This window comes from Notolepis coatsorum (assembly GCF_963971535.1).
Source record: "Notolepis coatsorum genome assembly, chromosome: 4".
Taxonomy (NCBI): Eukaryota; Metazoa; Chordata; class Actinopteri; order Aulopiformes; family Paralepididae; genus Notolepis; species Notolepis coatsorum.
Genome location: NC_140168.1, coordinates 134,321,596 through 134,347,809, shown reverse-complemented (window position 1 = coordinate 134,347,809; position 26,214 = coordinate 134,321,596). Strand labels below are relative to the sequence as shown.

The following is a 26,214-nucleotide window of genomic DNA, read 5'->3' as shown; positions in this document are numbered from 1 at the left end:
AAGCGCATCCCTAACTCAGTACTGTAAAGGGGGGGGACACAACAAGCTCATCCCTAACTCAGTACTGTAAAGGGGGGGGACACAACAAGCTCATCCCTAACTCAGTACTGTAAAGGGGGAGGACACAACAAGCTCATCCCTAACTCAGTACTGTAAAGGGGGGGGACACAACAAGCGCATCCCTAACTCTCAGTACTATAAAGGGGGGGGACACAACAAGCGCATCCCTAACTCACAGTACTGTAAAGGGGGGGGGGGGGGAACACAACAAGCTCATCCCTAACTCACAGTACTATAAAGGGGGGGGGGGGGACACAACAAGCTCATCCCTAACTCACAGTACTGTAAAGGGGGGGGACACACAACAAGCTCATCCCTAACTCAGTACTGTAAAGGGGGGGGACACAACAAGCTCATCCCTAACTCAGTACTGTAAAGGGGGGGACACAACAAGCTCATCCCTAACTCAGTACTGTAAAGGGGGGGACACAGCAAGCTCATCCCTAACTCAGTACTGTAAAGGGGGGGGGGACACAACAAGCTCATCCCTAACTCTCAGTACTGTAAAGGGGGGGACACAACAAGCTCATCCCTAACTCACAGTACTGTAAAGGGGGGGGGGACATAACAAGCTCATCCCTAACTCACAGTACTGTAAAGGGGGGGGGACACAACAAGCTCATCCCTAACTCACAGTACTGTAAAGGGGGGGGGGACACAACAAGCTCATCCCTAACTCAGTACTGTAAAGGGGGGGGACACAACAAGCTCATCCCTAACTCAGTACTGTAAAGGGGGGGGACATAACAAGCTCATCCCTAACTCACAGTACTGTAAAGGGGGGGGGGGACATAACAAGCTCATCCCTAACTCACAGTACTGTAAAGGGGGGGGGGACACAACAAGCTCATCCCTAACTCTCAGTACTGTAAAGGGGGGGGACACAACAAGCTCATCCCTAACTCACAGTACTGTAAAGGGGGGGGGGACACAACAAGCTCATCCCTAACTCAGTACTGTAAAGGGGGGGGACACAACAAGCTCATCCCTAACTCAGTACTGTAAAGGGGGGGGACATAACAAGCTCATCCCTAACTCACAGTACTGTAAAGTGGGGGGACGACATAACAAGCTCATCCCTAACTCAGTACTGTAAAGGGGGGGGGGACACAACAAGCTCATCCCTAACTCAGTACTGTAAAGGGGGGGGGGACACAACAAGCTCATCCCTAACTCAGTACTGTAAAGGGGGGGGACACAACAAGCTCATCCCTAACTCAGTACTGTAAAGGGGGGGGGGGACACAACAAGCTCATCCCTAACTCAGTACTGTAAAGGGGGGGGACACAACAAGCTCATCCCTAACTCACAGTACTGTAAAGGGGGGGGGGGGAACACACAACAAGCTCATCCCTAACTCGCAGTACTGTAAAGGGGGGGGGGGGGGAACACAACAAGCTCATCCCTAACTCACAGTACTGTAAAGGGGGGGAGGGACACAACAAGCTCATCCCTAACACAGTACTGTAAAGGGGGGGGGGGGGGGGGGGACACACAACTAGGGGTGGGACGATACATCGATCCAGACGATATATCTATCTATTATCAATTATCAAATAGGATCGATGCAACGTAAAAAGATCGATTCATATTGCGATACTCTTATTTTGAAAATCCCCTCGTGAGCATATCCGCCCGGCCGGAACAACATTAGCTCAGCGCAGCTCAGCGTGTGTAGACGTTAGACAGCATTGCTTCAGAGTCCGCCTATTTTGCCCGAAATAAGTGCCTGTTGTTTTTTTCCCCCACAAGGGGTCAAATGCATCTAACATGCTTTCCATCCTCGCCATTCCTTTATGCCCACGTCGCGTTAAATACCGAAATTAACGTTGCGTTAGCGTGAGCTAACTAAGCTAAGCTGATAGAGCGATAGAGAGGTCCACTAGGGACTGGGAAGGAGGGGGGGTTACTGCATTCTCGAGATAGCCCCACTAACAGGATCTGGCCGGTACTGCACCTTCTGACTCCCAATATGCCTTTTCCAGCCAAAATACAGCGCTGTGATAAGATATTAATATCGAAAAAAAAAAAAAGGAACCAAAAACAGTGAACAGGAGGTCTATTTGTATTAAAAACAATAGATTGTTTTTCATTTAAATGTCTGGAAGAGATCAAAAATAAAAATGTCATGATATTTCCATTGCCTTTTTTTTTGTTGATTTAAATGTTACTGATTGTGTTAAATGGGCATATAATATCGTCTCATATCGATCGCAGGCACCTGAATCTAATCGTATCGTGGCAGACTTTGTGATATCGGAAAATATCGTATCGTTGTCCAAAGAATCGATATCGTATCGTAACGTGATGATGATGGTGATTCCCACCCCTAGACACGACAAGCTCATCCCTAACTCAGTACTGTAAAGGGGGGGGGACGGACACAACAAGCTTATCCCTAACGCACAGTGTAAAGGGGGGGGGGAGACACAACAAGCTCATCCCTAACTCGCAGTACTGTAAAGGGGGGGAGGGGACGCGTCTATGCTTTTACCAAACTGTTTGTGTTTCCGCGTTCCCGTTTTGCACTCTGATTGGCCACACACGTTTCTGGTCATGTGACATGTGCGCCCAATCGCATGACAAGCAGTGTCTTAGCCCATTTCCGCGTCGAACAGCCTGCAAACGTCCTAACGCCTAGGCGACTCTTTCTCAGTTTAGTCTATTTGCCAACACAATGAACCCGGAAATTTTGGAACCACCAAACTTTTATGATAGATATGGATAGTATGGGTCACCAGCACTTAGAAACTGCCGGATGCTAAGTTGTACATGTTGGGCAACTTTTTTTATTTGCATAATTAGCACATTTGCATAATCACCTAATTGGACAAATCTCGGAAACTACTTGATCAATTTCAACAATGTTGGAGTGGTTTTGGGGGTTATTCGGGATGCTGAATCCATTTATGATACTCAAGAGTTTCGGAATTGCAATATTTACAGGAATTTACCAAATTTCAATTTCAAGAGAAATTCTGCTGAATAATATTATGGGGAAACTTACTCCTTGCTTACAAGTCTTGGTTATCATAGACTCAGGTCTACTGTAAGCTTCAAGTCCCACATTAACAAGGTGACAAAAACATAATTCTTCCACCTTAGAAACAAAGCTAAAGTACAACCATTTATAAATCAAAAGGATGCTGAAAAACGGATCCATGCCTTTATTCCAAGCCGACTGAAGAAAATACTTCAGCTTATTCAACTCTCAGCTAGGCTATTACACTGGCTTCCGGTAACGTTTAGAATTGATTTGAAGGTCCTCCTCCTTATGTACAAAGCCCTAAATGGAACCAGACCAAGCTATATTGGCAATTTTCTTGTCAACTACATGCCCCCAAGAACACTACGATCATCTACTTCTATCATCTTGTATTTTTATTTTCTGCATTGCATTTATTCTGTCTATTTTATGCTCATTTGATGTATTCTAGTGTATTTTCTGCTGTGAAGCACTTTGGGCTGCAATTCTTGTATGGAATTTGTACAAATAACGTTTATTATTATTATTGCCATCCTTAGAGTTATTTGCTACCTCTATCTAGCAGGGCTACAATTATTTGAAATGGTTTTGTTAACCCTCCTGTTATCCTCAAATTGACTTTACTCTCTTTATCCTTCGGGACATTTTGACCCCAGCAGTTTAAACCTTCAGAAAATGATCATAATCAAAATTGTTACCCAAATGTATGTTTCAGGTGCTTTATGTTACTTTGTTGATTACCTAAATAACCATTTAAATAAAACATTACTCCTACTCCCCCCACCCACCCAATTATACATGCATAATATATATTATGTTGTTCAAGTGGGGAGTGGGACCATGATAACTTTCCGTTTTTGGAAAGTAACGTGTCTGCTTGTGGTTGAGAGACAACAGGAGCATCTGCACTAAGGGTCTCATTCTCATCAGAGGAGGACGCCTCATAATCAGGGTCTCAGACACATTCTCTCCTATGTCACTTTCACCGTCAAATATCTGTGACAACTTCACTGGCAGAAAACTTTTTCTTCATGGTAATTTTCAAATTAGAGTTTAGAAGGCTATGCAAGCTATGTTTGCTCCTCCCCTATGTTGCGTAAAGTTTAGGTAGTCAAAAATCACAAATAACAATAAAAATACAGTCCGGGATATACATTCTAAAATATATACATTCTAAAATATACAGCCAAAAATATACAGTAAAATTTACAGTAATAAATGTAGAATTCTTTTTAATAAAATTGTTTAAGTGTATATGTAAAAATAAGAAGTAAAAAGTCCAGGAAGATTACCAGAGTTTGTACTGTCACTCTGTGGTGAGGCAGTGAGGCACAGTGATGCGTTGTATACTCTCTGATGGTTGTTGGAATTAAGGACTTCCTGTGCCGTTCAGTGTTGCATCTAGGGAGTCTTAGTCTAACACTGAACATGCTCCTTCTATCAGCCAAGTCTGTGTATAGTGTGTGGGAGGGGTTGTCCATGATGGCGTGGAGCTTATCAAGGCTCTTCCTCTCTGACAGAGGAATAGTCTAGCTCCACTCCCACCATGTTACTGGCCTTCCTGACCAGCTTATTTGTCACATATAAGGTACATGTACATTACAGTGAAATGCTTGGTTCTGTATGAGCCCCCTGAGATTGTGCTTCAGACAGTAAAAAAAAATAAAGACCAAACACTATACAAAATATACAAACTAGTACAAGTACACAATGCAAACAAATGCAAAGATGAGTTAGAGGTAGTGCAAATCTTTTACTAATAAATAGATACAATATGTTTCCTCATTGTCTCACTGCTTGGTCCCTAACAAGGAGAAATGGGCATTCTAAACACTCTGTGCAAGGCCTCTATTAGGCGGTAAATTGTTCTTTGTTTTCACAATGTGTGCTCTCTATCGTATCGAGATACATATTCCATGTGTATGGAATAACACTCACCTTTTAACATTCACAATCCGTGGGCAATCTGCGCATGTGCATGGGGAATAGGTGCTTAAAAATTGGCTTTTTCTCGGCCGATTTAGTTCTGATCGATTAGGAATGCAACCACTTACATCACGGCTCTCAAGGAAGTTCCAAGTCAGTCATAAGATCCTTAAGAACTTCTACTCATGTACAATAGAGAGCATCTTGACTGGCAACATCACCTCCTGGTTTGGGAATAGCACTGCACAAGACCGAAGCAGACTACAAAGAGTGACACGTTCAGCCGAACGCACAATTGGAGGGGGGCTCCCCACCCTCCAGAACATTTACAACAAGCGTTGCATGGGTAAGGCTAAGAGAATCATTAAAGACTCCAGTCACCCGAACAACTGCCTCTTTGAACTGCTGCGGTCAGGCAAGCGATACCGGAGTCTCAAGGCGAGCACAGAAAGACTCAGAAGAAGCTTCTATCCCCAGGCCATCAGGCTGCTAAACGAACAATGAACACTACACAACAACAACCACCAAACGCACATAGCACACACATCCACACGCACACACTCACTTTAAACAAACACACTGTAGCACCCACTCCACACACTTTATAGCACACACCCACTTTAAACAAACACACTGTAGCACCCACTCCCCACACTTTATATTTATTGATGAAGGATTGCACTACAACTCGTACACCTTACTGTAAATTGTACCTAAATTGTACCTCATCCCATTTCTGCTTTGCACTATATAGTACTGTACATTAGTACACTGCATAGTATTGTATATTATATGGTAACTCAGTTACATCTATTCTGCATCGAACATTGTACATATGTCTATACTGAACACTGTGACCTCATTTTCTACTTCTAAATTACATGCTATACTATGTTATTTGATACTATCTTGTCTAGCACAGTCTCTGGAGCGTAACAGTAAGAAGCATTTTGTATGAAAGTATTCTGTACTTCTGTATGACAACTATTAAAGAAACTAAACTAAACTAAACTATCCACATTCATTAATTTGCTCCCCCCGCAATCTCCTCCCCGATTTCAATGTAACGCGGAAGTGTAGTGGTCTATTAGGTGCTCTACAAATTAAAGTTATTATTATTATCATTCTGTTTACAATTGAACATTCCATGAAAATTATCTATAAATTCTGCATCTTCTGAAACATTTATAAATGGAAAATCCATAGAAAATGGCACCAACATTTGGTAAATTCCAGTAAATATTGCAATTTTGAAACTTTTTTCTTCTCTTAAGTATCATAACTGGATTCAGCATCCCGAATAACCCCCAAAACAACTCCAACATTGTTGAAATTGATCAAGTAGTTTCTGAGATTTGGCCATTTAGGCGATTATGCAAATGTGTGCTAATTATGCAAATAAAATAATAAACATTTACAACTTAGCATCCGGCAGTTTCTGAGTGCTGGGGATCCGTACTATCCATATCCATCATAAAACTTTGGTGGTTCCGAAATTTCCAGGTTCACAATGGGGCTCTATGGGGTGGCAAATAGACTAGTTGGTTAAGGTTAGAGTTTGGAATCAGGGCTGGCGTTCTATCGCCATGCTCTAAGACAAACTATAACCTTAACCAACTTCGAAAGAGCGCCTAAGCTTAACCGTCCAAAGAACTTGCCGTCACACAATTGGGCTTACATGTCACATGACCAGAAACGTCAAAGAAACGTCAGTGGCCAATCAGATTCGCAAAACGCACGAACCGTTTGGTAAAAGCAATGACGCGGAGGCCGACACAACAAGCTCATCCCTAACTCACAGTACTGTAAAGGGGGGGACACACAACAAGCTCATCCCTAACTCACAGTACTGTAAAGGGGGGGGCGACACAACAAGCTCATCCCTAACTCACAGTACTGTAAAGGGGGGGGGACACAACAAGCTCATCCCTAACTCACAGTACTGTAAAGGGGGGGACACACACAACAAGCTTATCCCTAACTCACAGTACTGTAAAGGGGGCGGACACACAGCAAGCTCATCCCTAACTCACGGTACTGTAAAGGGGGGGGACACAGCAAGCTCATCCCTAACTCACGGTACTGTAAAGCGGGGACACAGCAAGCCGGTTATCGCCCGCCTGGAACGTCTGTTAGGGTCTGGAGTGTCGGCGGTCCGAGTCGTTGCGGTGTGACCCGAACATCGGCTAACGTCGGGAGGATTTGAGTCGGGACATTTTGGCATAATACTTTTGGTGTTATATTATTATTGTACTTGTTTGTCCTCCGCAGAGCGGCCGTATCGACCAGGCGGCGCCCACGGTGTGCGGCCACGCAGCGCCCGTCCTGGAGATCCAGTGGAGCCCTCACGACGACAACGTGATCGCCAGTGCCTCGGAGGACTGCACCGTCAAGGTAGGCCGCGCACCGCTTCAAACACGTGCCACTATGAGGCTACATTTAGGATAAAAGCCGCCACCATTAGGGATACCCCGATCGATCGGCCAGCGATCGGTATCGGCCGATATTCAGTATAAATATGAGATCGGTGAATTCCGATAATGCTTTATTTTCGCCGATCGTGAAAACCGATAGAAAAACATCAATTCTTAGCGGAGATCTCACTCGCTGACTTCTGTCTCAGGCACACAGGACTTGCAAACTGCCGCTCCTCCTCCTCCTGCCCCCTCCCTTGTCTAACGGTATCTAGCCGGCTAGCTACTGATAGCTCCTGATATCAACAAATGCTCCAGCAATAGTCTAGTAGTGCATGATACCTCCGTTAGCTCACGTTAGCGCACGTTAGCTCACGTTAGCTCACTGTTCAAAACTAAATGTCCCATTGAACTAAATAGTTCACTGAGGCGTTGTCTTAACGTTATCTAGCCGGCTAGCAGTAGCTACAGATATCTCCTGATATCAATGTCTTATAACATTGATTCGATGCATATTCGAGCCCCGGCTTGCAGACGTTGGGCTCTGTGGCTCTGCAGATATGCTATTGACGAAAGGGGTTAGCTGAGGGAGTAGGGTTTATCTGCAGAGCTGCAGATATACCCTGCTGAGGGCATGCTGAATGTGATTTGACCAAAGCAGAGTATACTAGGGATGCCCCGATCGATCGGCCAGCGATCGGTATCGGCCGATATTCAGTATAAATATGAGATTGGTGAATTCCGATAATGCTTTATTTTCGCCGATCGTGAAAACCGATCGATGACACGGAAAACATGATCCAATTCTCAGCGGAGTTCTCACTCGCTCTTCTCTCACAGCCACACAGAGCTCTGCTGCTGCGCATCTTGCCCCTCCTCCTCCTCCCCCTCCCAGACCCGTGTCATGTCAACAAACCCTTCGGCAAGAGTCGAGTGCATGAGCACCGCAGAGCTCCTCTTTCAACATAACCAGCATTAAACAAAATGGCCCAGTCATCTATTCACTTTTGTTTAATACATGAGGCGTTGTCTAATGTTATCTAGCTACTGATAGCTCCTGATATCAACGTGACAGTTTGGCATTCATTTCGCAAGTGCTGGGTAGCGTTGGCTAACTAGCTATCGCTCGTGAGCTAACATTACTGTTTAAACAAAACTACACAGTCAACTATTCACTTTAGTTTAATACATGATGCATTGTCTAACTGGCTAGCTACTGATAGCTCCTGATATCAACAAATGCGCATTTCAGTTTAAGAATTATAGGGATGCGCCAGCATGAGACCTCCGTTAGCATAGGTAGCTAACGTTAGCTCACGTTAGATCACGGTTAGATCACAACGAAATTGTAGCCCCGCCCCTTCCCCCGGCCCAGCCCCCTCCCACCCGGCCCTGCCCCCTCCCAATGGAGCTGCCTCGTCGCTGCCATCTGCTGGTCAAAACCTGTATGTACCCAGCCATTCGTTGTAGGGTAAACTTTTCCTACTTTAAGTGTAAATGCTATGTAAATGATGGTTTTGTTGAACATTTGTATTTCACAGGAGAGAAACTGTATTCAAAGAAAGCTCTTTGAATCTAAATATACTTTCTTTGTGTTGATTTTACATTAATTCCATGATTTTACTCAAGTAAATATCTGTTACAAGCTTCGGTTTTATGTAGAAAAATGCTGTTTTTAATCTAGATTAATCTAGATTGATTACAGAAAATTGTGAGATTGATTAGTTAATACATTTCTTTTATATATTGGCGGCGCTGGTGTATATATTATATATATATATATATGTATGTGTATATATGTAATGTGTGTATATATGTCAGAGAATCAGCCCCTTGCGTCCTTAGTGTATAGCAGGGGTAGGCAACCCTAGGCACGCGTGCCTGCATAGGCACGCGGGGGCATTTGCATAGGCACAGGGGGGCAGCATAATTTTTTTTTTTTTTTTTTATATTATAATGAAATATTTTGCACTGTTGTCGCATTTATCTTGTTGAAATCCTCCCACAGGTTCTTTTTACTACCACATATTTAATTGAGACCCTTTATTTGTTTATTATTTCAATTTAGCTGGAAATACATTGCTACATCATTCAGTAACATTTGCAGAGCCTTATAACAAAAACATTATTACGGTCACCATTGTGACCAGTGGGATTAATCAACAAATTTTATTATTTATTTTTCTATTTCATTGAACATTGCACATGTTAAAAGCCATTTTTTTACTCAAAGTGTGAGTATTACCAAGTCAACTTGTGTTCTTAAAACAATGATAATAAACATAGTTTTATTAGGTTGAAATAATGTGGTTGTGTACTTATTTTTCTGTTAACTTATTATGGATTGAAAACTGAAAACCTTAACACTTTGGCTGCCGGAAAACGCCTAAACACGTCATTCCCGGCCATGCTCAAGTTGCAGAAGACTCTCTTTTTTTTTTTTATCCACTTTTTCTCCCATTTTCTATATTTTCTCCCATCCCAATTTCGTATCATCCAATTCAACCCTCCCCTGTCACGAACGCTGTTTCTTGCCTCCCACAAGCCGGCTGCAATGTGGACTAAGTCATACATAGCACAAGTCCCCTCCGGTACTTGAGGTAACAGCAGTCGCATCTTTTCACCTGCGCAGCTCGATCTCTCAGTGGCGAGGAGTAACGCGTGGGAGGCTCACGCTGCCCCCGACACTTCCTGATTCTACTGCGCAGGCGCACCAACCGACCTGTAGGAGTCGCTGTCCACAACGCCCGATCCCCACCCATCAGTTTCCCACCCTCTAATACTGCCAATTGTATTAGTACGGACGACCAGCCAAACTGAAAACAATGTGGAGAGCTGGATTCGAACATGCGAACCCAGCGTCTCCACATAGGTGGCGAGTGCCTTGCCCACTACACCACCTAGCCGCCCAAGTTGCCGAAGACTCTTTACAGCGTCTTTAATATCAATATTTCAAAAATCTGGGATCGGATTCATATTTCCCCTCCGCTGGCCTGAGATCCACCAGGAGGACCCACTGAGCTCTCTGGCGGTTCAGGAGCGCCATCTGGTGGCCGATCGGCGCAATCGTTTAACAGGAAGTGCCGTAGAGGTTGTGCTGGTCGGCCGTATTACTTCCGGGCACTCGCTATAGGTCCCGAGGCTCGATCTCGACACACTACATAGCGATCGATTGCCAATAACTCGATAAACAACATGATTTGGACGTATATACCATTATACAAGCTGGAGATGGACCGGGTAAATCGACATCCCATAATGGTAAAACTTCTACTCTACGATGATCGCCCAACGGCGCGCGGAGACTGGGGTGAGTTTTAGCGTGTAAAATTACCGTCTTCGATACTAACTGCTATTATCAACATTTGACCCACATTAGATGATTGGTATAACGCTGCCCACGGAATTATAAACGCCCCCTAGCCCATCCGGTCAACATCAGATGACGTGTAGTAACTTCTAGAAGTACGTCTAGTTGGAATTTTTTATATCGCGCTGATTGCCATAAAACTGTATTGCATCATCAATATAATGTATTTGGGGCTATAGATCACGTTCTGGAGAAAGCTGCAGAAAGAGATGAAAACATACTTATACATTAGACCATACTTTACTATGAATATGTGAATGAAAAAGTTTAACGTTGCTACACAATGAACAATACATATAGGACTTTGAATGGGCCCTAATAATGGCAATGTAGCAATAGAATTTAAAAAGTTATAGCCCTGCAAAGAAGGGGACTTTCTCTATAGACAAATAGAGCCGGCAACCTACGGTTGATAATGAATTTAACCCATGGCAGCCAAAGTGTTAATGAACTCAATATTTTTTAGTTCTGGTAACTTATTATTATAATTTTTTTTTACAGTGTAGTCTTGCGATCAATCAAAACTTATTTACACGATATACCTCACATTCACCCTCCATTCACATCCTGGTGTTCTCCTGGTGTTCTCCATTAGGCCTGTAGGTGGAGCTATGACAGCACACGTACAGTACACACACCGATGGTGTGTGATGTGTCCAAAAATGAATGGGCAAATGTCAGTGAAATGGTCGCACTGTATGCAGCTGTTTGTCTGCATTGCATTCCCCCCCCCCACTCAGATTTAGGGTTGATACAACCATCATAATAATATTGTTAATAATAACAATGACAATAATGATGTAATAATGTAAAAATTATCATTAAAAAGACCTGATTATGAGAAAAAAAATTACGATGCATGGAATATTGTTGAGTCACACTAGTTACAACTATATTTCAAACAGGCACTCCATGTCAAAAAGGTTGCTGACCCCTGGTGTATAGCATATGACATGGTGTATGTTTGTTCATTGATGTGACAGTGTCTGGCAACATACTGTTTGTGTTCTTTTTATTTATTTTTTCTTTGTGTTTGTGATTTGTCTTGATGTGTGTTTGTGAAACTATAAAAGCTGAAAATAAAATATTATAAAGTGTAAATGCTATAAAAATACAGTAAATTACATTTTATCAAAATATTAACCATTAAATAAAGGTTGTAATCTCTAAATGTATTTGATTTGACTGTAAATGTTATGAATTGAAAATGGGGGAAGTCCTTCTCTGGTCTGCATCCCCTTAACAATTGTGTATTGCGCAATACTGTATTGTACCCATTCTGCAATCTGTTACATTTAGCAATCAATCAATGTATTACCATAGTGCCTTTATACCTTCATCACTGTAGGCTACATATTAAAACTACAACTCGTTAAAGCTATAAAAAATACCTATGGTCATTAATTTAGCAGTGGGAATATCATTTTTGGAACAGTGTGTGTGTCTACAGAGAAATGTGAGATAGAAAAAAAGCCAATGCGATTTTGTGTTTTTCCTCAATATCTCTGCAATGCCTGCGAGTTACCAGTAACTGTATGGGAGGAGGGGACGCAGGGCCGGACTGGGGAAATAATTCATACCGGGAGATATAGCGCGAAATATAGCCCCAGTCAGGCCACTTTTTAAGCGGGGGGTCTGGGGGTCCCCCACCAGGATTTTTTTTGTTACAAAGACTTAATTTCCTGCATTCTGGTGAATTTTAGTGCATGTGAATCACAAACTAATGAGCCAACAATTGCTTAGTACAATGTACTGTTATGAACCTCAAATAAAACTGTTGTGGCACTAGCAATGCTACTCTCTCCACCTTCAAAAAGATAAAAGCAAGAGCACAACATATTTGTCTATTTACTATTATAATACAGTTAACCACTCTCTCCACCTATTCAAACAGAGCAAGAGCACAATACCATATTCACTTTACTGATGCACTACCCATCAACAGTTAAAATAGCCCTTACACAAACATTAAATAACAGACCTTTCATTATTACAAAACTACCTGGCTCACTGCCTGGCTGTTACAGTATTCTGCAGAGTGCCATCTGCTATTCCATTCGCCGCCTCCACTGTCAATCAGTTGTATCGCCTGGTCCCGCCTCCACCAATCACAAGCGGCAGCACGGCTCCATTGTGTGTGTGTGATCCGAGGGAGAGAGTCGGATAGTTCTCCAACTCTGTCGCAGACAGTGAAATCCTGGTTGTTCCCCACCCACCTAGGTTATCTAACTATCGCGCAGCGCCGCCGCCACAACTAGAAACAATGGCCTGGCAAAAAAAAAAAAAATTATTAAAAAAAAAATTATATATATTTTTTTAATTTTGTTTTTATTTTTTTATCTGTGCAGGCCAGGCCACCGGGAAAACTCCCGGTGCTCCCGATGGCCAGTCCGGGCCTGAGGGGACGCGTGAACCTTAGGGGACGACAGGGGAAGCGCAGAGCAAACGGCTGTTCACCAAGACATTTACACATTCCTGCATCACATACAGTAACTTTGTATTGTTTTATCCACAGAAGATTTGCAAACCCTTTGTTCCAGAGACAAAAGCCACAGAGTGGGCAATCAAGAGACACTGGCTAAGTTGATTTGACACCCTCGGTGCATCAGTCTCTCCCCTGAGCTCTGAGCAAATCCGCTCGCTGTTCTATTTCTTCTTCGGGTCGCAACCGTCTCCCGGTCTGACTTCCTGTGATAACGTTCTAATCTACACTGCTGCCACCTGTCGTCACGGAGAGGAATTGCAGCCATTTTGTAAAAATTAATAAGTACAAAATACGTGCCAATACGTGAACCGTGAACAGGGCGTGAAGAGGGCTGCAAAAACAGGAGAATCCCGGGAAAAACGGTAGGGTTGACAGCTATGCTCATAGACGATCGGTGATCGGTATCGGTGGCAAAAAACATGATCGGGGCATCCCTAGAGTATAGAGAGTATGGAGATAGCGAGCATTTTTACTTGTTGCGTGGTGGCGATGTCTCGCACATAATACAACTACAAGTATAATTATATAATATATATATTTTATAAAACCAAAAACGATCGGTATCCGATCGGTATCGGCCAATATGGCTCAAGACTATCGGTGATCGGTATCGGTGGCAAAAAACGTGATCGGGGCATCCCTAGCCACCATTATGTCATTGTTTGGCAGGAAGTAGGGCTCGACGGTATGGTCTAAAATGTATATCACGGTATAATTTGAAGCATAACGGTATATATCACGGTATATTAATTTATCTTAAAATGTCTATATAAATGCTTCTGAAGGGGTAAAACACTGGCAGCTATTACTGTACTCTTGTATTACTAGGACATATTTCACATAGGTATTTTAAGAAATTTTATTGTGCAAAATTGTAATAGAAAAATGCTAAACCTTTTCTCAAGTTACTTCCATCTCTGGAAAACACTTTTTTCATGAAATACAACAAAATCAAGCGGCACAAAGTGAAAATAAAAACTACAGCAGGACAGGAGGTTTCTTTCCCTCAAACAACTCAAACACAATAAAACTCCATAACTTCACTTTAGTGTACATGTTTGACAACGTAGCGAGAGAGTGTGATGTAATAGGTTTGAGTTTGAGGTTTGAGCGTCCTAAGTTGCCGTAGTTGATGTCACACCAGGATGTCATTGTCAACACAGAGTTGGAAACGGGAGCAGCCCGATGGATAAAGCGATATAAAGAAACGAATAGGCAATAAATGTGAAGTTATCTTTGAATCTCTGTTGTCAAGCCTCGTCAATATAACCTGCCCCCCCCCCCCCCCTTTCCTCACTAATGGAACTGGTGCCGCGGAGTCACGTTAGAGTGTTAGTTATCGTCTAACGTGAGGTAGCTTAGTGGCTAACGATAACCCGTTGCTGCGCTAAAGCAAGTCTCCTCTCAGCCTCCTTAGCCAAATTGAAATGACAAAACTATATGGCAAGTTCCGTGAGCAAGTGGAGAAAAACTCTGTACAATTAAACACTATGCAACGACCACTGCAAACGCCGAGTGAATCGTCAAGTAACGTTAACGTCATTGCTACTTTAGAGCTGCTCTAGTCTACCGGTCACAAGGTATAGTCAAATCCATACCGTAGCGCAAATTCATACCGTTTATACCGTCCACCTCTAGGAAGTATCATGATGATGATGATGATGATGGACTCATTCCTTACTGAACATTCTCCCAAGAACTGAGAAGCGCACCCGACTGTAAATGGCTGCATTTATATATATATATATATATATATATATATATATTAGAGCTGAGCCGTTAACGGCGTTAACGTGTTGCGTTAACGCTATACTAGTATCGCGTGATAATATAATTAACGCATTAATCTAATTTTTTTTTTTTTTTTTTTATATATTTTTTTTTTACCTTTTATTTACCCAGGGTAGGTTCGCTGAGCACAGATGCTCTTTTTCACGAACGCCCTGCTTCACATTCACACAGTTCCATTCACACCGGGGAGCTGCCCAGTACAACCACAGTTGACACCATTGGCCACTGAGCAACTCCACTGGAGCAGTTGATTCAAGCCATGTCACATAGTTCAAGTTTGAAATGATTCTTTCTGTTTTGCTCCTGAGAGTGCTAGATACTGTACTGTACTGGTAATATTATTTATTTGTGTTAACTTCTGAATAAAACAACTTATTAAACACAAGTATATCTTATTGAACATTATTTTGATATTTCATTACCAATTATCATAGCAAAACAGCTTTTTCAAACAGTCTGTAATGCATTTTGGAAACGGGAGATGGGCTCATGGTGTAATGTAAAGAAAAAGTAAAGAAAAAGTAAGGACTTACTTCTGGTCATTATTTGGGTAGAACACACATATTTTGAATGCCTTCGGCAGGTTTTTTTCTTTTTTTTTTGAGCCATTTTAATCTAGATTAATCTAGATTAAATCCAGGATTGCAGATAGATTAATCTAGATTAAAAAAATTAATCTATGCCCACCTCTAATATATATATATATATATATATAGCAGCTTTTATCCAAAGCGCTTTACAATTTGTTCCTCACACATTTTACCCATTCACACACCGATGGCGGGAGGCAACCATGCAAGGTGCCAACCTGCTCATGGGAATCGAACCCGGGAACCTCTGGATTACCAGACGACTGCTCTACCTCCCGAGCCACTGTGGAGTTATGGGTACCTTGTTTTGCAGGTGTGGCAGGTCCCAGACGGAGGTCTCACCAGCCCCATGACGGAGGCGGTGGTGACTCTGGAGGGGCACAGCAAGAGGGTCGGCATCGTGGAGTGGCACCCGACGGCTTTCAACATCCTCTTAACCGCAGGTAAAGCTCAGCATTTTACCTGTCTGTGTTCTGCACTCGCGGTGGAAAAGAGACCATTCCCTCTGTCTGGATTTTATTCTTTTTAAGGCTGAGACCACTTATCGATTTATCGATAACTGCGTGAAATCGATAAGCAGCGACACTTATAGTTTTTTTTTGCATGTAAAAAAAATAATATGAATTTAAAAAAAAATATTTAACGTTAGTTTGTGTGTGTGTGTCACATGCACTGTTTGCGATGCTGTAGTTGGCCCACGACAGCGAGTGATAACCTGGTGTGTGTTCCTCTCTGCCCAGGCTGTGATAACCTGGTGTGTGTTCCTCTCTGCCCAGGCTGTGATAACCTGGTGTGTGTGTTCTCTCTCTCTGCCCAGGCTGTGATAACCTGGTGTGTGTTCCTCTCTGCCCAGGCTGTGATAACCTGGTGTGTGTGTTCTCTCTCTCTGCCCAGGCTGTGATAACCTGGTGTGTGTTCCTCTCTGCCCAGGCTGTAATAACCTGGTGTGTGTGTTCTCTCTTTGCCCAGGCTGTGATAACCTGGTGTGTATGTTCTCTCTCTCTGCCCAGGCTGTGATAACCTGGTGTGTGTGTTCTCTCTCTCTGCCCAGGCTGTGATAACCTGGTGTGTGTTCTCTCTCTCTGCCCAGGCTGTGATAACCTGGTGTGTGTTCTCTCTCTCTGCCCAGGCTGTGATAACCTGGTGTGTGTGTTCTCTCTCTCTGCCCAGGCTGTGATAACCTGGTGTGCGTGTTCTCTCTCTCTGCCCAGGCTGTGATAACCTGGTGGCTTTTATTCGTTCCGCAACAGTAAGTTACTTCCGGGGTAGGCCTGATTGGCCCCGACAGGCACGTGACGCGCAACTTTCTCTGCCGCGCGGCACGCTCCGCGGAGCGGAGCGGCAGAGCTTGCGGAATTATGTAACCGTCCTAATCCGCCATGATTTTCATTCGGCGCTTCAGCTCACCTGGCAGAGCAGCGGTCCTGCGATCCTGCGGTCCGTTGTTGACGAGTTCGAATCCCATCAAATTTTTTTTTTTTAACGTGATTTTTTTTTTAACGTGTATTCTTTCGCCGGTTAAGGTTAGGCATGGTTAAGGTTAAGGTTAAGGTTAGGCATTGTTTCGGAGTTGGTTAAGGTTAGAACGGTTAAGTTTAGGCGCTGTTAAGGAGCTGGTTAAGGTTAGAGTTTGTCTTAGAGAATGGCAATATTCTTTCTATGGTTAAGGTTAGGGTTAAGGTTAGGCATTGTTTCGGAGTTGGTTAAGGTTAGAACGGTTAAGTTTAGGCGCTGTTAAGGAGCTGGTTAAGGTTAGAGTTTGTGTTAGAGAATGGCAATAGACAGCCTATTTCCGCGCGACAGCTCTCAGCAGCCTCGTTGCGCGTCCTGAGTTTGCCGCGTCATGTGCCTGTCGGGGCCAATCAGGCCTACCCCGGAAGTAACTTACTGTTGCGGAACAGTAACACGCAACCTGGTGTGTGTTCTCTCTCTCTGCCCAGGCTGTGATAACCTGGTGTGTGTGTTCTCTCTGCCCAGGCTGTGATAACCTGGTGTGTGTTCTCTCTCTCTGCCCAGGCTGTGATAACCTGGTGTGTGTGTTCTCTCTGCCCAGGCTGTGATAACCTGGTGTGTGTGTTCTCTCTGCCCAGGCTGTGATAACCTGGTGTGTGTTCTCTCACTCTCTGCCCAGGCTGTGATAACAGTAGGTTATGAATATAACGTGTTCTATGAGTATAGTGACGCTCGGCATCTACTGCACATATTCTCACTCCAGTGCTGTACACTGAATAAAAACTCACAAAATGTACCTTTACATACCAACATCCGTCTGGCCACACCCCCCGCTATCTATATAAGCAGGGGTGTGGCCACACACTCATCTCCTTCTCAATCTTTCACCACAAGGCAAGATCAAGGGCCGCAGTGGCGTCTAGATGCTGAGCGTCACTATACTCATAGAACACGGTTATATTCATAACCTACTGTTCTATGTCGTATAAGCTTCCGCTCAGCGTCTACTGCACAACGGGAGCTGAGCGGGAGCTGATGCTCGACAAATGTACCCCACTGAGGCCCCCCACAACCATCAGAACCGGGGAGGACCGAGCCCCCCGACCCTCCCTAATGGAGGGATACCCTCCCTATTGGAGGACGGGAGGGAGACGGATCCGACCGTGCGAAGAGGAACTCGAGCAACTCAACGCACAGGGTGAGCAGACCGCGGCTTGACCCCACGACTACGCACACGCACAACCCGCATTCCACCAGGGAACGAACGGAAGGAACAAACCTCGTTACCGCCCCCCCCCCCCCAAAATCACGGGGTCAAGAGCAAAGCTCAACCCCGTGGCAAGGCCGTAGCAGCGGAGCGCGAAGGAAGACCCAGACCCAGAAGGGACTGGATCCCCCCGGGAAAAGGGGGCCCGGAGAGGCCAATGACGCCACAGCATCAAGACCTCACCAGGCGGTCACTAGTGACACCACCCCCCACATCGCCAGCGTATTCGGACAGGGCCCATCCAAGAGCAGGCCCTTCTCCCCACTAGCACGCCGCCTGGCTCACTGACCATGGCATACTCAGGCAGTCAGCATGGCTGTAACTCTAAGCACTCAAGAGGCTACACTACAGCGGGAGCAGGCAGCGCACCGGGGAGACGACCTCCAGAAGAGGCCGATCCCTCAATCAAGGCAGCAGGCACTTGACCTGAGCCTGGAGCACTGCGGACGAGACAGGCGCCAAAGGGGTCAACTGAAAACAGCACCCCGGCGGAAGGGGCGTATGCTGGCATTGTTGAGCACCATGTCAAAGCCTCCACCAAAAAATCCCAGACGCTCTAGAGGGGCCGAGGCAGAGAAGGCTGACACGATTGGCAGACGTCATGAACGTGCAGGGGCACACTCAACCGGGTAACCCGGGAGTTGACTCCGCTCCAACACACCAGGGAATCAACCACCCTCTTGGTTCAACATGCGGTGGTTGTTCCTATAACTCTCAGGAAAAAACTCAAACACTGGCTATACCGCAGTACAAGTGTTTTAGTTTTCAAAAAGGGGTTATCCCAGGCCTACGGGTCGACGAAAACAACTTCGGACCGGGCCCGGCGGACCGGGTCGTACACAGGGATGCCAGAGGAGTAGGGATGCACCGAATGGGAAATTCTTGGCCGAAACCGATACCGAAAATAGAAAACAGTTGGCCGAAAGCCGAAAGGCGAAAGGCCGAAAATGATTCATAGAATAGAATTTTTTTTACCAATGTTGTGGAACATTATGATTATGGAAAAATATGATTATGGCAAAACTTAACTTAAATAATAAATAATCACTTATGGGTCCATAAAACATTTATTCAGCACTTCTGAATGCATACAGTACATTAATTCCATCTTTTCTCTGGCTGCGCAGTGGACATCTGTGCTCTACTGAGCGCACCTTTCTAGTCCCCAGCTGAATGTGCTCGCTTGACTCGGCACAGTAGACAGACAGACGGCGTCAATGTGAGAAACACAATCCCCCCCTCTCGCTCTGAATAATATGCATATTAGATCACTCAGTGATTAACCGCGGCATATAGTAAATAAGGATATAAAGCATGTTAAAGATGCATTTATTGGACGCGTTGCGCGCAGAGTTTACATAGAAACAGCGCGACTCCCGACAGCGCGACATCATCACAACAACATGTGAATAATATGCATATTAGATCACTCTGTGATTAAAATCGAAGCTCGGCCCCGAAGCTTCGATTGCCAAAAAGAATTCGAAGGTCAGCCCTAGTCGAGACCCAAAACACATCAATGGATAGTCTAACAAGACACCAGATACCGTTCCTCCAAGCCGCCTGGGGGAACGACAAGAAGCTGCTTTTTTATTTTAAATTTTTTCAGAAAAAATTTAAAATAATACGGACATGGGTCCCATGCGACGCGGCTGAGGGAAAACACCACCCCATCAACCACACTTCATAAGAGGGGATGGTGAGCGACGTACCCCTATGACGGGGGGAAACCCATGACTCAACAGACCTGTAAGGCGAGGAGTCTGGGAAACCCTAAACAATACCCCGTCCACCTACTCTAAAAAGGAGAGGACGGGGAACCCCCAGAGAGACTTCCCACGTGAGCTGTATAGATTGAAAAGACATATTGCAGGGCGGTCAGGTGGCGTAGCGGAGATTGCGTTCGTCACCAGCCCCGGAGATGCTAGGATTCGCCTGTTCGAATCCAGCTCACAGCTCCGGGTTTGTCACCAGCTTGGCTGGCTGTTCACACTAATACAATTGGCAGTATTAGAGGGTGGGAGAAGCTGGCGGGGTGGGTCCGGGTCGTTGTAAACAGCGACTCCTACAGTTCGATCGGGGCGCCTGCTAAGCGCGGATAGGATCTAAGTGGGATAGTGTGATCCTTCCACACGCTACACCCTCTCGGTGAGAATCCGCGCTGCCAGGTGAAAAGAAGCGGTTGATTGGCTGGACGTGTGTCGGAGGAAGCACGTGATAGCCTCTACTCTCCCAGACCGACTGTGGGGGGTAAGTGCGCAGCGACCAGGAAGGGGATTGGGAATTGGCATAACAACTAACATTGGGATGGGAGAAAATTGGAGGAAAAAGGAGAGGGAAAAAGATTAAAAAAAAAAAAAAAAAAAAAGACATATTGCAGCATTGAGCTATGTAACAATTGGGTTAGGACTCTCCGAGGAGGAGCTCTGAACTCCCCGAGGAGAAGACTCCAAACACCAGAGGAGGAGGCTCTGACCCAATACACACACTACCAGTAGGGAGCAGCGCAGAAGAACCACGTCTCTACTGCGTTGCATCACCCACCAAGCTCAATAATCGAATTGAATTGAATCGAATACAAATACAACAGAGCAGAACTCCTCTTCGAAGTTCTACTCACCTTGACAATCTGAGGAGGAGGCTCCCTCACTGGGAGGGAGGGTCCGAACTCACAGAAGGCTCTTCTCCCTGAAGAAGAGCTCTGTGCGGAGGAGGCTCTGAAAACTCCCTGAAACAGAACCATAACATGGAACCTGAACAACTCACGGAAGCCTTACCAATAGAAACGCGCCCAGTGATGTACTCTATGGCGGGGGAATTTCCGCGGTGCACACGCCCAATCTTTCAGGGCGTGGGACCAGGAAACCCCCCCCCTACCCTGTAACGTGCCGAACCAGCAACGTGACAGGAAGCCCTTTACGACCCCTCACCCCTGATACGATGTAATGACAAATTAGAGCCATGACACCAGTCATAGCATGCTACATGAAGCGTTTAACAGCTTCACATAGCTCATGTGCGAACCTGCTATCTGATTTTTACTAAGGAAAAACACAGAACAGAGAGGGCCCCTTTAAGAGCCCCGGTACCAGACTTACACATGTGCTTCTGTGGGCCAAAACCTAACCCAGTTGTGGATCTCAACGACACACACAACCCTTCATCACAACAAAAAAGGGCAAAAGTACACTCTTACTACAGAGGAATGCCATTTTTCATAACGAGAGAGACATAAGTCCTCGATTATGTAATGGCCACAGGCCTTGCTAAGCACATATGACAGTGACCAAACAACCTTTTCCCTAGGAAAAAATAGTTTTCTCAAGCAGAAGCACAACCCCAGCAGTTTAAGCTGAGGGCTACATCGTATCCCCACAAACATAGTGACACAATATATTGTAAACAAAACATGTTTGAGGGGAGGGGGGGGAAGTCTCAGGGAAAAACCGGTTGGGTCACCCCTCCCTACCTTACCCTTGATACGACCAGGTTGAACAGGTACCCCTGTTAATATGTGAACACGCTGTTCATTGTCATCACAGGCTGAGAGAAGAATTTATTCCTCAATCACATGTCACTAAGCATAGCTTCACAGGTTAATTAACCCACTTAGTTGCGAGTTCAACCACGTTACTAACGTTACATGAACACACATGTTCTCATCACAACTAACCAGTTCATTTTTACACACGTAAAAAACAACGCCGATTTTCTAGGTAGAGAGAAGCTATACCAGTGACAAGACAATTCATACACAACACGCGTCGTATCCTCAATGTATTGCAGCAACACACGTTTTGGAAAACATCGTTATTCCAAAACATTTAGAAGGGAAGGAAAGAAGAAGTGTTAAGTCCGGCAGGACTCCTTACCTCCACCCTGAGCCCAGGCCGAGAGAACTGTGAACACTGGTTAACGGCGTCTCCTGCATTGGTGACGAGGGCAAATGTCCGCTGTGCCACCCAGCCGCCGTTCTCCATGTTGACGAAGTCCTCGCTGGCAGGGCACCCGGTGTAGGGTCGACTAACATCCTCTGTCAAAGATGACGTCGTAGTCAGAGTGTTAAGGCTTGTTATACTCACAGTAACGTTCAACAGTGTAGCATTAAGCTAACAGCCGCTCCCGACTGATAGCAACAAGCTAACGTTTCCTAGTCTAGTGAACACAACGGGCTAGTGCCGCAGCTAACAGCTGACTGGCTAACAGTAGGCCACATACTAGCACGCAAGCTAAGCAGCTATCACTTGAACTGTACACAACGACATAACAAGCCACACTTCAGACAGGCCGCCGCCTGAATCCCTCCTCATCCTAAGAGAAAAAGAAATGTCAACACAGTTTTCAATGGTGATTTAACAGACATACGGCGGAGTCGGCACAATTCCCATACGGGCTGCAGCCGACTTGAGCATGGAACTACCGATAAAGAAGATCCAGACCCACATTTCCTCGTGCTTAGGGTGTAATCTCTCATTAATTTGAAAGAAGGGGCCTTCACGGGACAGAGAAGCATCCGCTCGTCCAGAGAACCGGGTTTAAACCAGATCTCGGTCGCGGCCCACTAGTTTGACCATTATGGGCGTCAGACCAGGACCCTCCGTCCGTCGCCTAAGAGACCGAACAGAGGACCCCAATCTGGGGCCGGCCTTCGTAAAATTGTCAGCTAACCCCCATAGCATTAGCAGACAACTGACGCCCGCATAGCAAAACATTACTCACCCAGCCCAGAAAGCAACCAGTTTCTCACAACAGCCGGTGCCTCCTGCAGTCCAGCTGTAGAACCGGAGGTTCAATACCTATCCAGCCGCAGCAAGGAGGACTGCAGGTGGGGAGTAGATCAGCGACGCGAGCCCCTAATACGAAAAAGCCGGTGGAGGTCAGAATGATCATCATCTTCCAGACACCCCAGTGACGAAGACATTATCGCCGTATTTTCTCGAAAATAGTGAGAGAGAAAATAAAGATATAACGTCAACGTATCTCCTTGTTCTTCTGTTTTCCTTTCTTCAGCTAAATACTTTCTCCATGTCAAGTGATTGGTATACAGGCACTCTCTTGTGGTGAAATTTGAGAAGGAGACGAGTGTGTGGCCACACCCCTGCTTATATAGGTAGCGGGGGGTGTGGCCAGACGGATGTTGGTATGTAAAGGTACATTTTGTGAGTTTTTATTCAGTGTACAGCACTGGAGTGAGAATATGTGCAGTAGACGCTGAGCGGAAGCTTATACGACATAGAACCTGGTGTGTTCTCTTAGGGCTGGGCGATATGGAAAAAAATCATATCGCGATAACGATACGATGTTATCATATTTCTCTATCGATAATTATCGAAATTGTTATAAGTATAACATTTTTTTTTTTTATAAACAACAGATGTATGTTTATTTTGCAGCAATTCTTTGTCATTGCCGCCATCTTTAGTGTTACATCCCCTCACACTCCAGTTCTCAGGCTGCAGCTGGTTTAAAAGCGAAAGTAAACCAGCTTCTCTGCTGGCTGTGGCTCCAGGGGAGTTGAACAGTTCTGGCTCTGCTAGTTTATTTTCGAGCCCAGGCTGTGATAACCTGGTGTGTTCTCTCTCTCTGCCCAGGCTGTGATAACCTGGTGTGTGTTCCTCTCTGCCCAGGCTGTGATAACCTGGTGTGTGTGTGTTCTCTCTCTGCCCAGGCTGTGATAACCTGGTGTGTGTGTTCTCTCTCTCTGCCCAGGCTGTGATAACCTGGTGTGTGTTCTCTCTGCCCAGGCTGTGATAACCTGGTGTGTTCTCTCTCTCTGCCCAGGCTGTGATAACCTGGTGTGTGTGTTCTCTCTCTCTGCCCAGGCTGTGATAACCTGGTGTGTGTGTGCTCTCTCTGCCCAGGCTGTGATAACCTGGTGTGTTCTCTCTCTCTCTGCCCAGGCTGTGATAACCTGGTGTGTGTGCTCTCTCTGCCCAGGCTGTGATAACCTGGTGTGTTCTCTCTCTCTCTGCCCAGGCTGTGATAACCTGGTGTGTGTGCTCTCTCTGCCCAGGCTGTGATAACCTGGTGTGTTCTCTCTCTCTCTGCCCAGGCTGTGATAACCTGGTGTGTTCTCTCTCTCTCTGCCCAGGCTGTGATAACCTGGTGTGTGTGTTCTCTCTCTCTCTGCCCAGGCTGTGATAACCTGGTGTGTGTGCTCTCTCTGCCCAGGCTGTGATAACCTGGTGTGTTCTCTCTCTCTCTGCCCAGGCTGTGATAACCTGGTGTGTGTGTTCTCTCTCTGCCCAGGCTGTGATAACCTGGTGTGTTCTCTCTCTCTCTGCCCAGGCTGTGATAACCTGGTGTGTTCTCTCTCTCTCTGCCCAGGCTGTGATAACCTGGTGTGTGTGTTCTCTCTCTCTCTGCCCAGGCTGTGATAACCTGGTGTGTGTGCTCTCTCTGCCCAGGCTGTGATAACCTGGTGTGTTCTCTCTCTCTCTGCCCAGGCTGTGATAACCTGGTGTGTGTGTTCTCTCTCTGCCCAGGCTGTGATAACCTGGTGTGTTCTCTCTCTCTCTGCCCAGGCTGTGATAACCTGGTGTGTGTGTTCTCTCTCTCTGCCCAGGCTGTGATAACCTGGTGTGTTCTCTCTCTCTCTGCCCAGGCTGTGATAACCTGGTGTGTGTGTTCTCTCTCTGCCCAGGCTGTGATAACCTGGTGTGTGTGCTCTCTCTGCCCAGGCTGTGATAACCTGGTGTGTTCTCTCTCTCTCTGCCCAGGCTGTGATAACCTGGTGTGTTCTCTCTCTCTCTGCCCAGGCTGTGATAACCTGGTGTGTGTGTTCTCTCTCTGCCCAGGCTGTGATAACCTGGTGTGTTCTCTCTCTCTCTGCCCAGGCTGTGATAACCTGGTGTGTGTGTTCTTTCTCTGCCCAGGCTGTGATAACCTGGTGTGTGTGTTCTCTCTCTGCCCAGGCTGTGATAACCTGGTGTGTGTGCTCTCTCTGCCCAGGCTGTGATAACCTGGTGTGCGTGTGGGACGTGGGCACCGGGGAGCTGGTGTACCAGCTGGGCGACGCCCACCCCGACCTGATCTATGGCGTCAGCTGGAACAAGGACGGCAGTCTCATCTGCACCGTGTGCAAAGACAAGGCCCTGCGCGTCATCGACCCGCGCCGCGGCACCGTGCTCAAGGTGACCGACCATTCATTCATAATATGCCCTGATGATGAAGTGCTCAATTAACCACCCCTACCTCATGACACCTTACCCTATCACATGACCCCTAATGACAATCGCCCCCCCTCGTGCCCCCACGGTTGAAAAACGCGTGCTAAAGTGCCCTTTTGAGTGGTGAAAAATTAGAGGGTGTGCCCTATTGGTGCTCTTCCAATGGTCTAAACTTGACCATGTGCCCCCACAGTTGAAAAACATCACGCAAAAGTGCCCTTTTGAGTGCTTTTGTGCCCCACGGTTAAATAATGTCATGCAAAAGTGCCCTTTTGAGTGGAAATAATTAGAGGATGTGCCCTATTGGTGCCCCTCTAATGGTTAAACGTGACCATGTGCCCCCACAGTTGAAAACATTGTGCTAAAGTGCCCTTTTTTGAGTGGCAAAAGCGAGAGGACGTGCCCTATTGGTGCCCCTCCAATGGTTAAACTTGACCATGTGCCCCCACAGTTGAAAATATTGCGCTAAAGTGCCCTTTTTTGAGTGGCAAAAGCGAGAGGACGTGCCCTATTGGTGCCCCTCCAATGGTTAAACTTGACCATGTGCCCCCACAGTTGAAAATATTGCGCTAAAATGCCATTTTGAGTGTCGAAAATGAGAGGACATGCCGATTAGTGCCCTTCCAATGGTCTAAACTTGACCATGTGCCCCCACAGTTGAAAAACATCACGCAAAAGTGCCCTTTTGAGTGAAAAAACTAGAG

The 26,214-nt window shown here is 45.7% G+C and overlaps 1 protein-coding gene across 2 annotated transcripts in view; it reads left to right on the top strand.

The window, feature by feature from the left end:
• coro1b (coronin, actin binding protein, 1B) overlaps window positions 1-26,214 on the top strand; it is an 83,234-nt gene that overhangs the window by 26,307 nt on the left and 30,713 nt on the right. For both annotated transcript variants that reach the window (XM_084313492.1, XM_084313491.1), the window contains exons 3-5: window positions 7,244-7,366; window positions 15,936-16,065; window positions 25,293-25,474. In XM_084313492.1, the coding sequence (XP_084169618.1) occupies window positions 7,244-7,366; window positions 15,936-16,065; window positions 25,293-25,474 (435 nt within the window). The remainder of the gene's footprint in view (window positions 1-7,243; window positions 7,367-15,935; window positions 16,066-25,292; window positions 25,475-26,214) is intronic.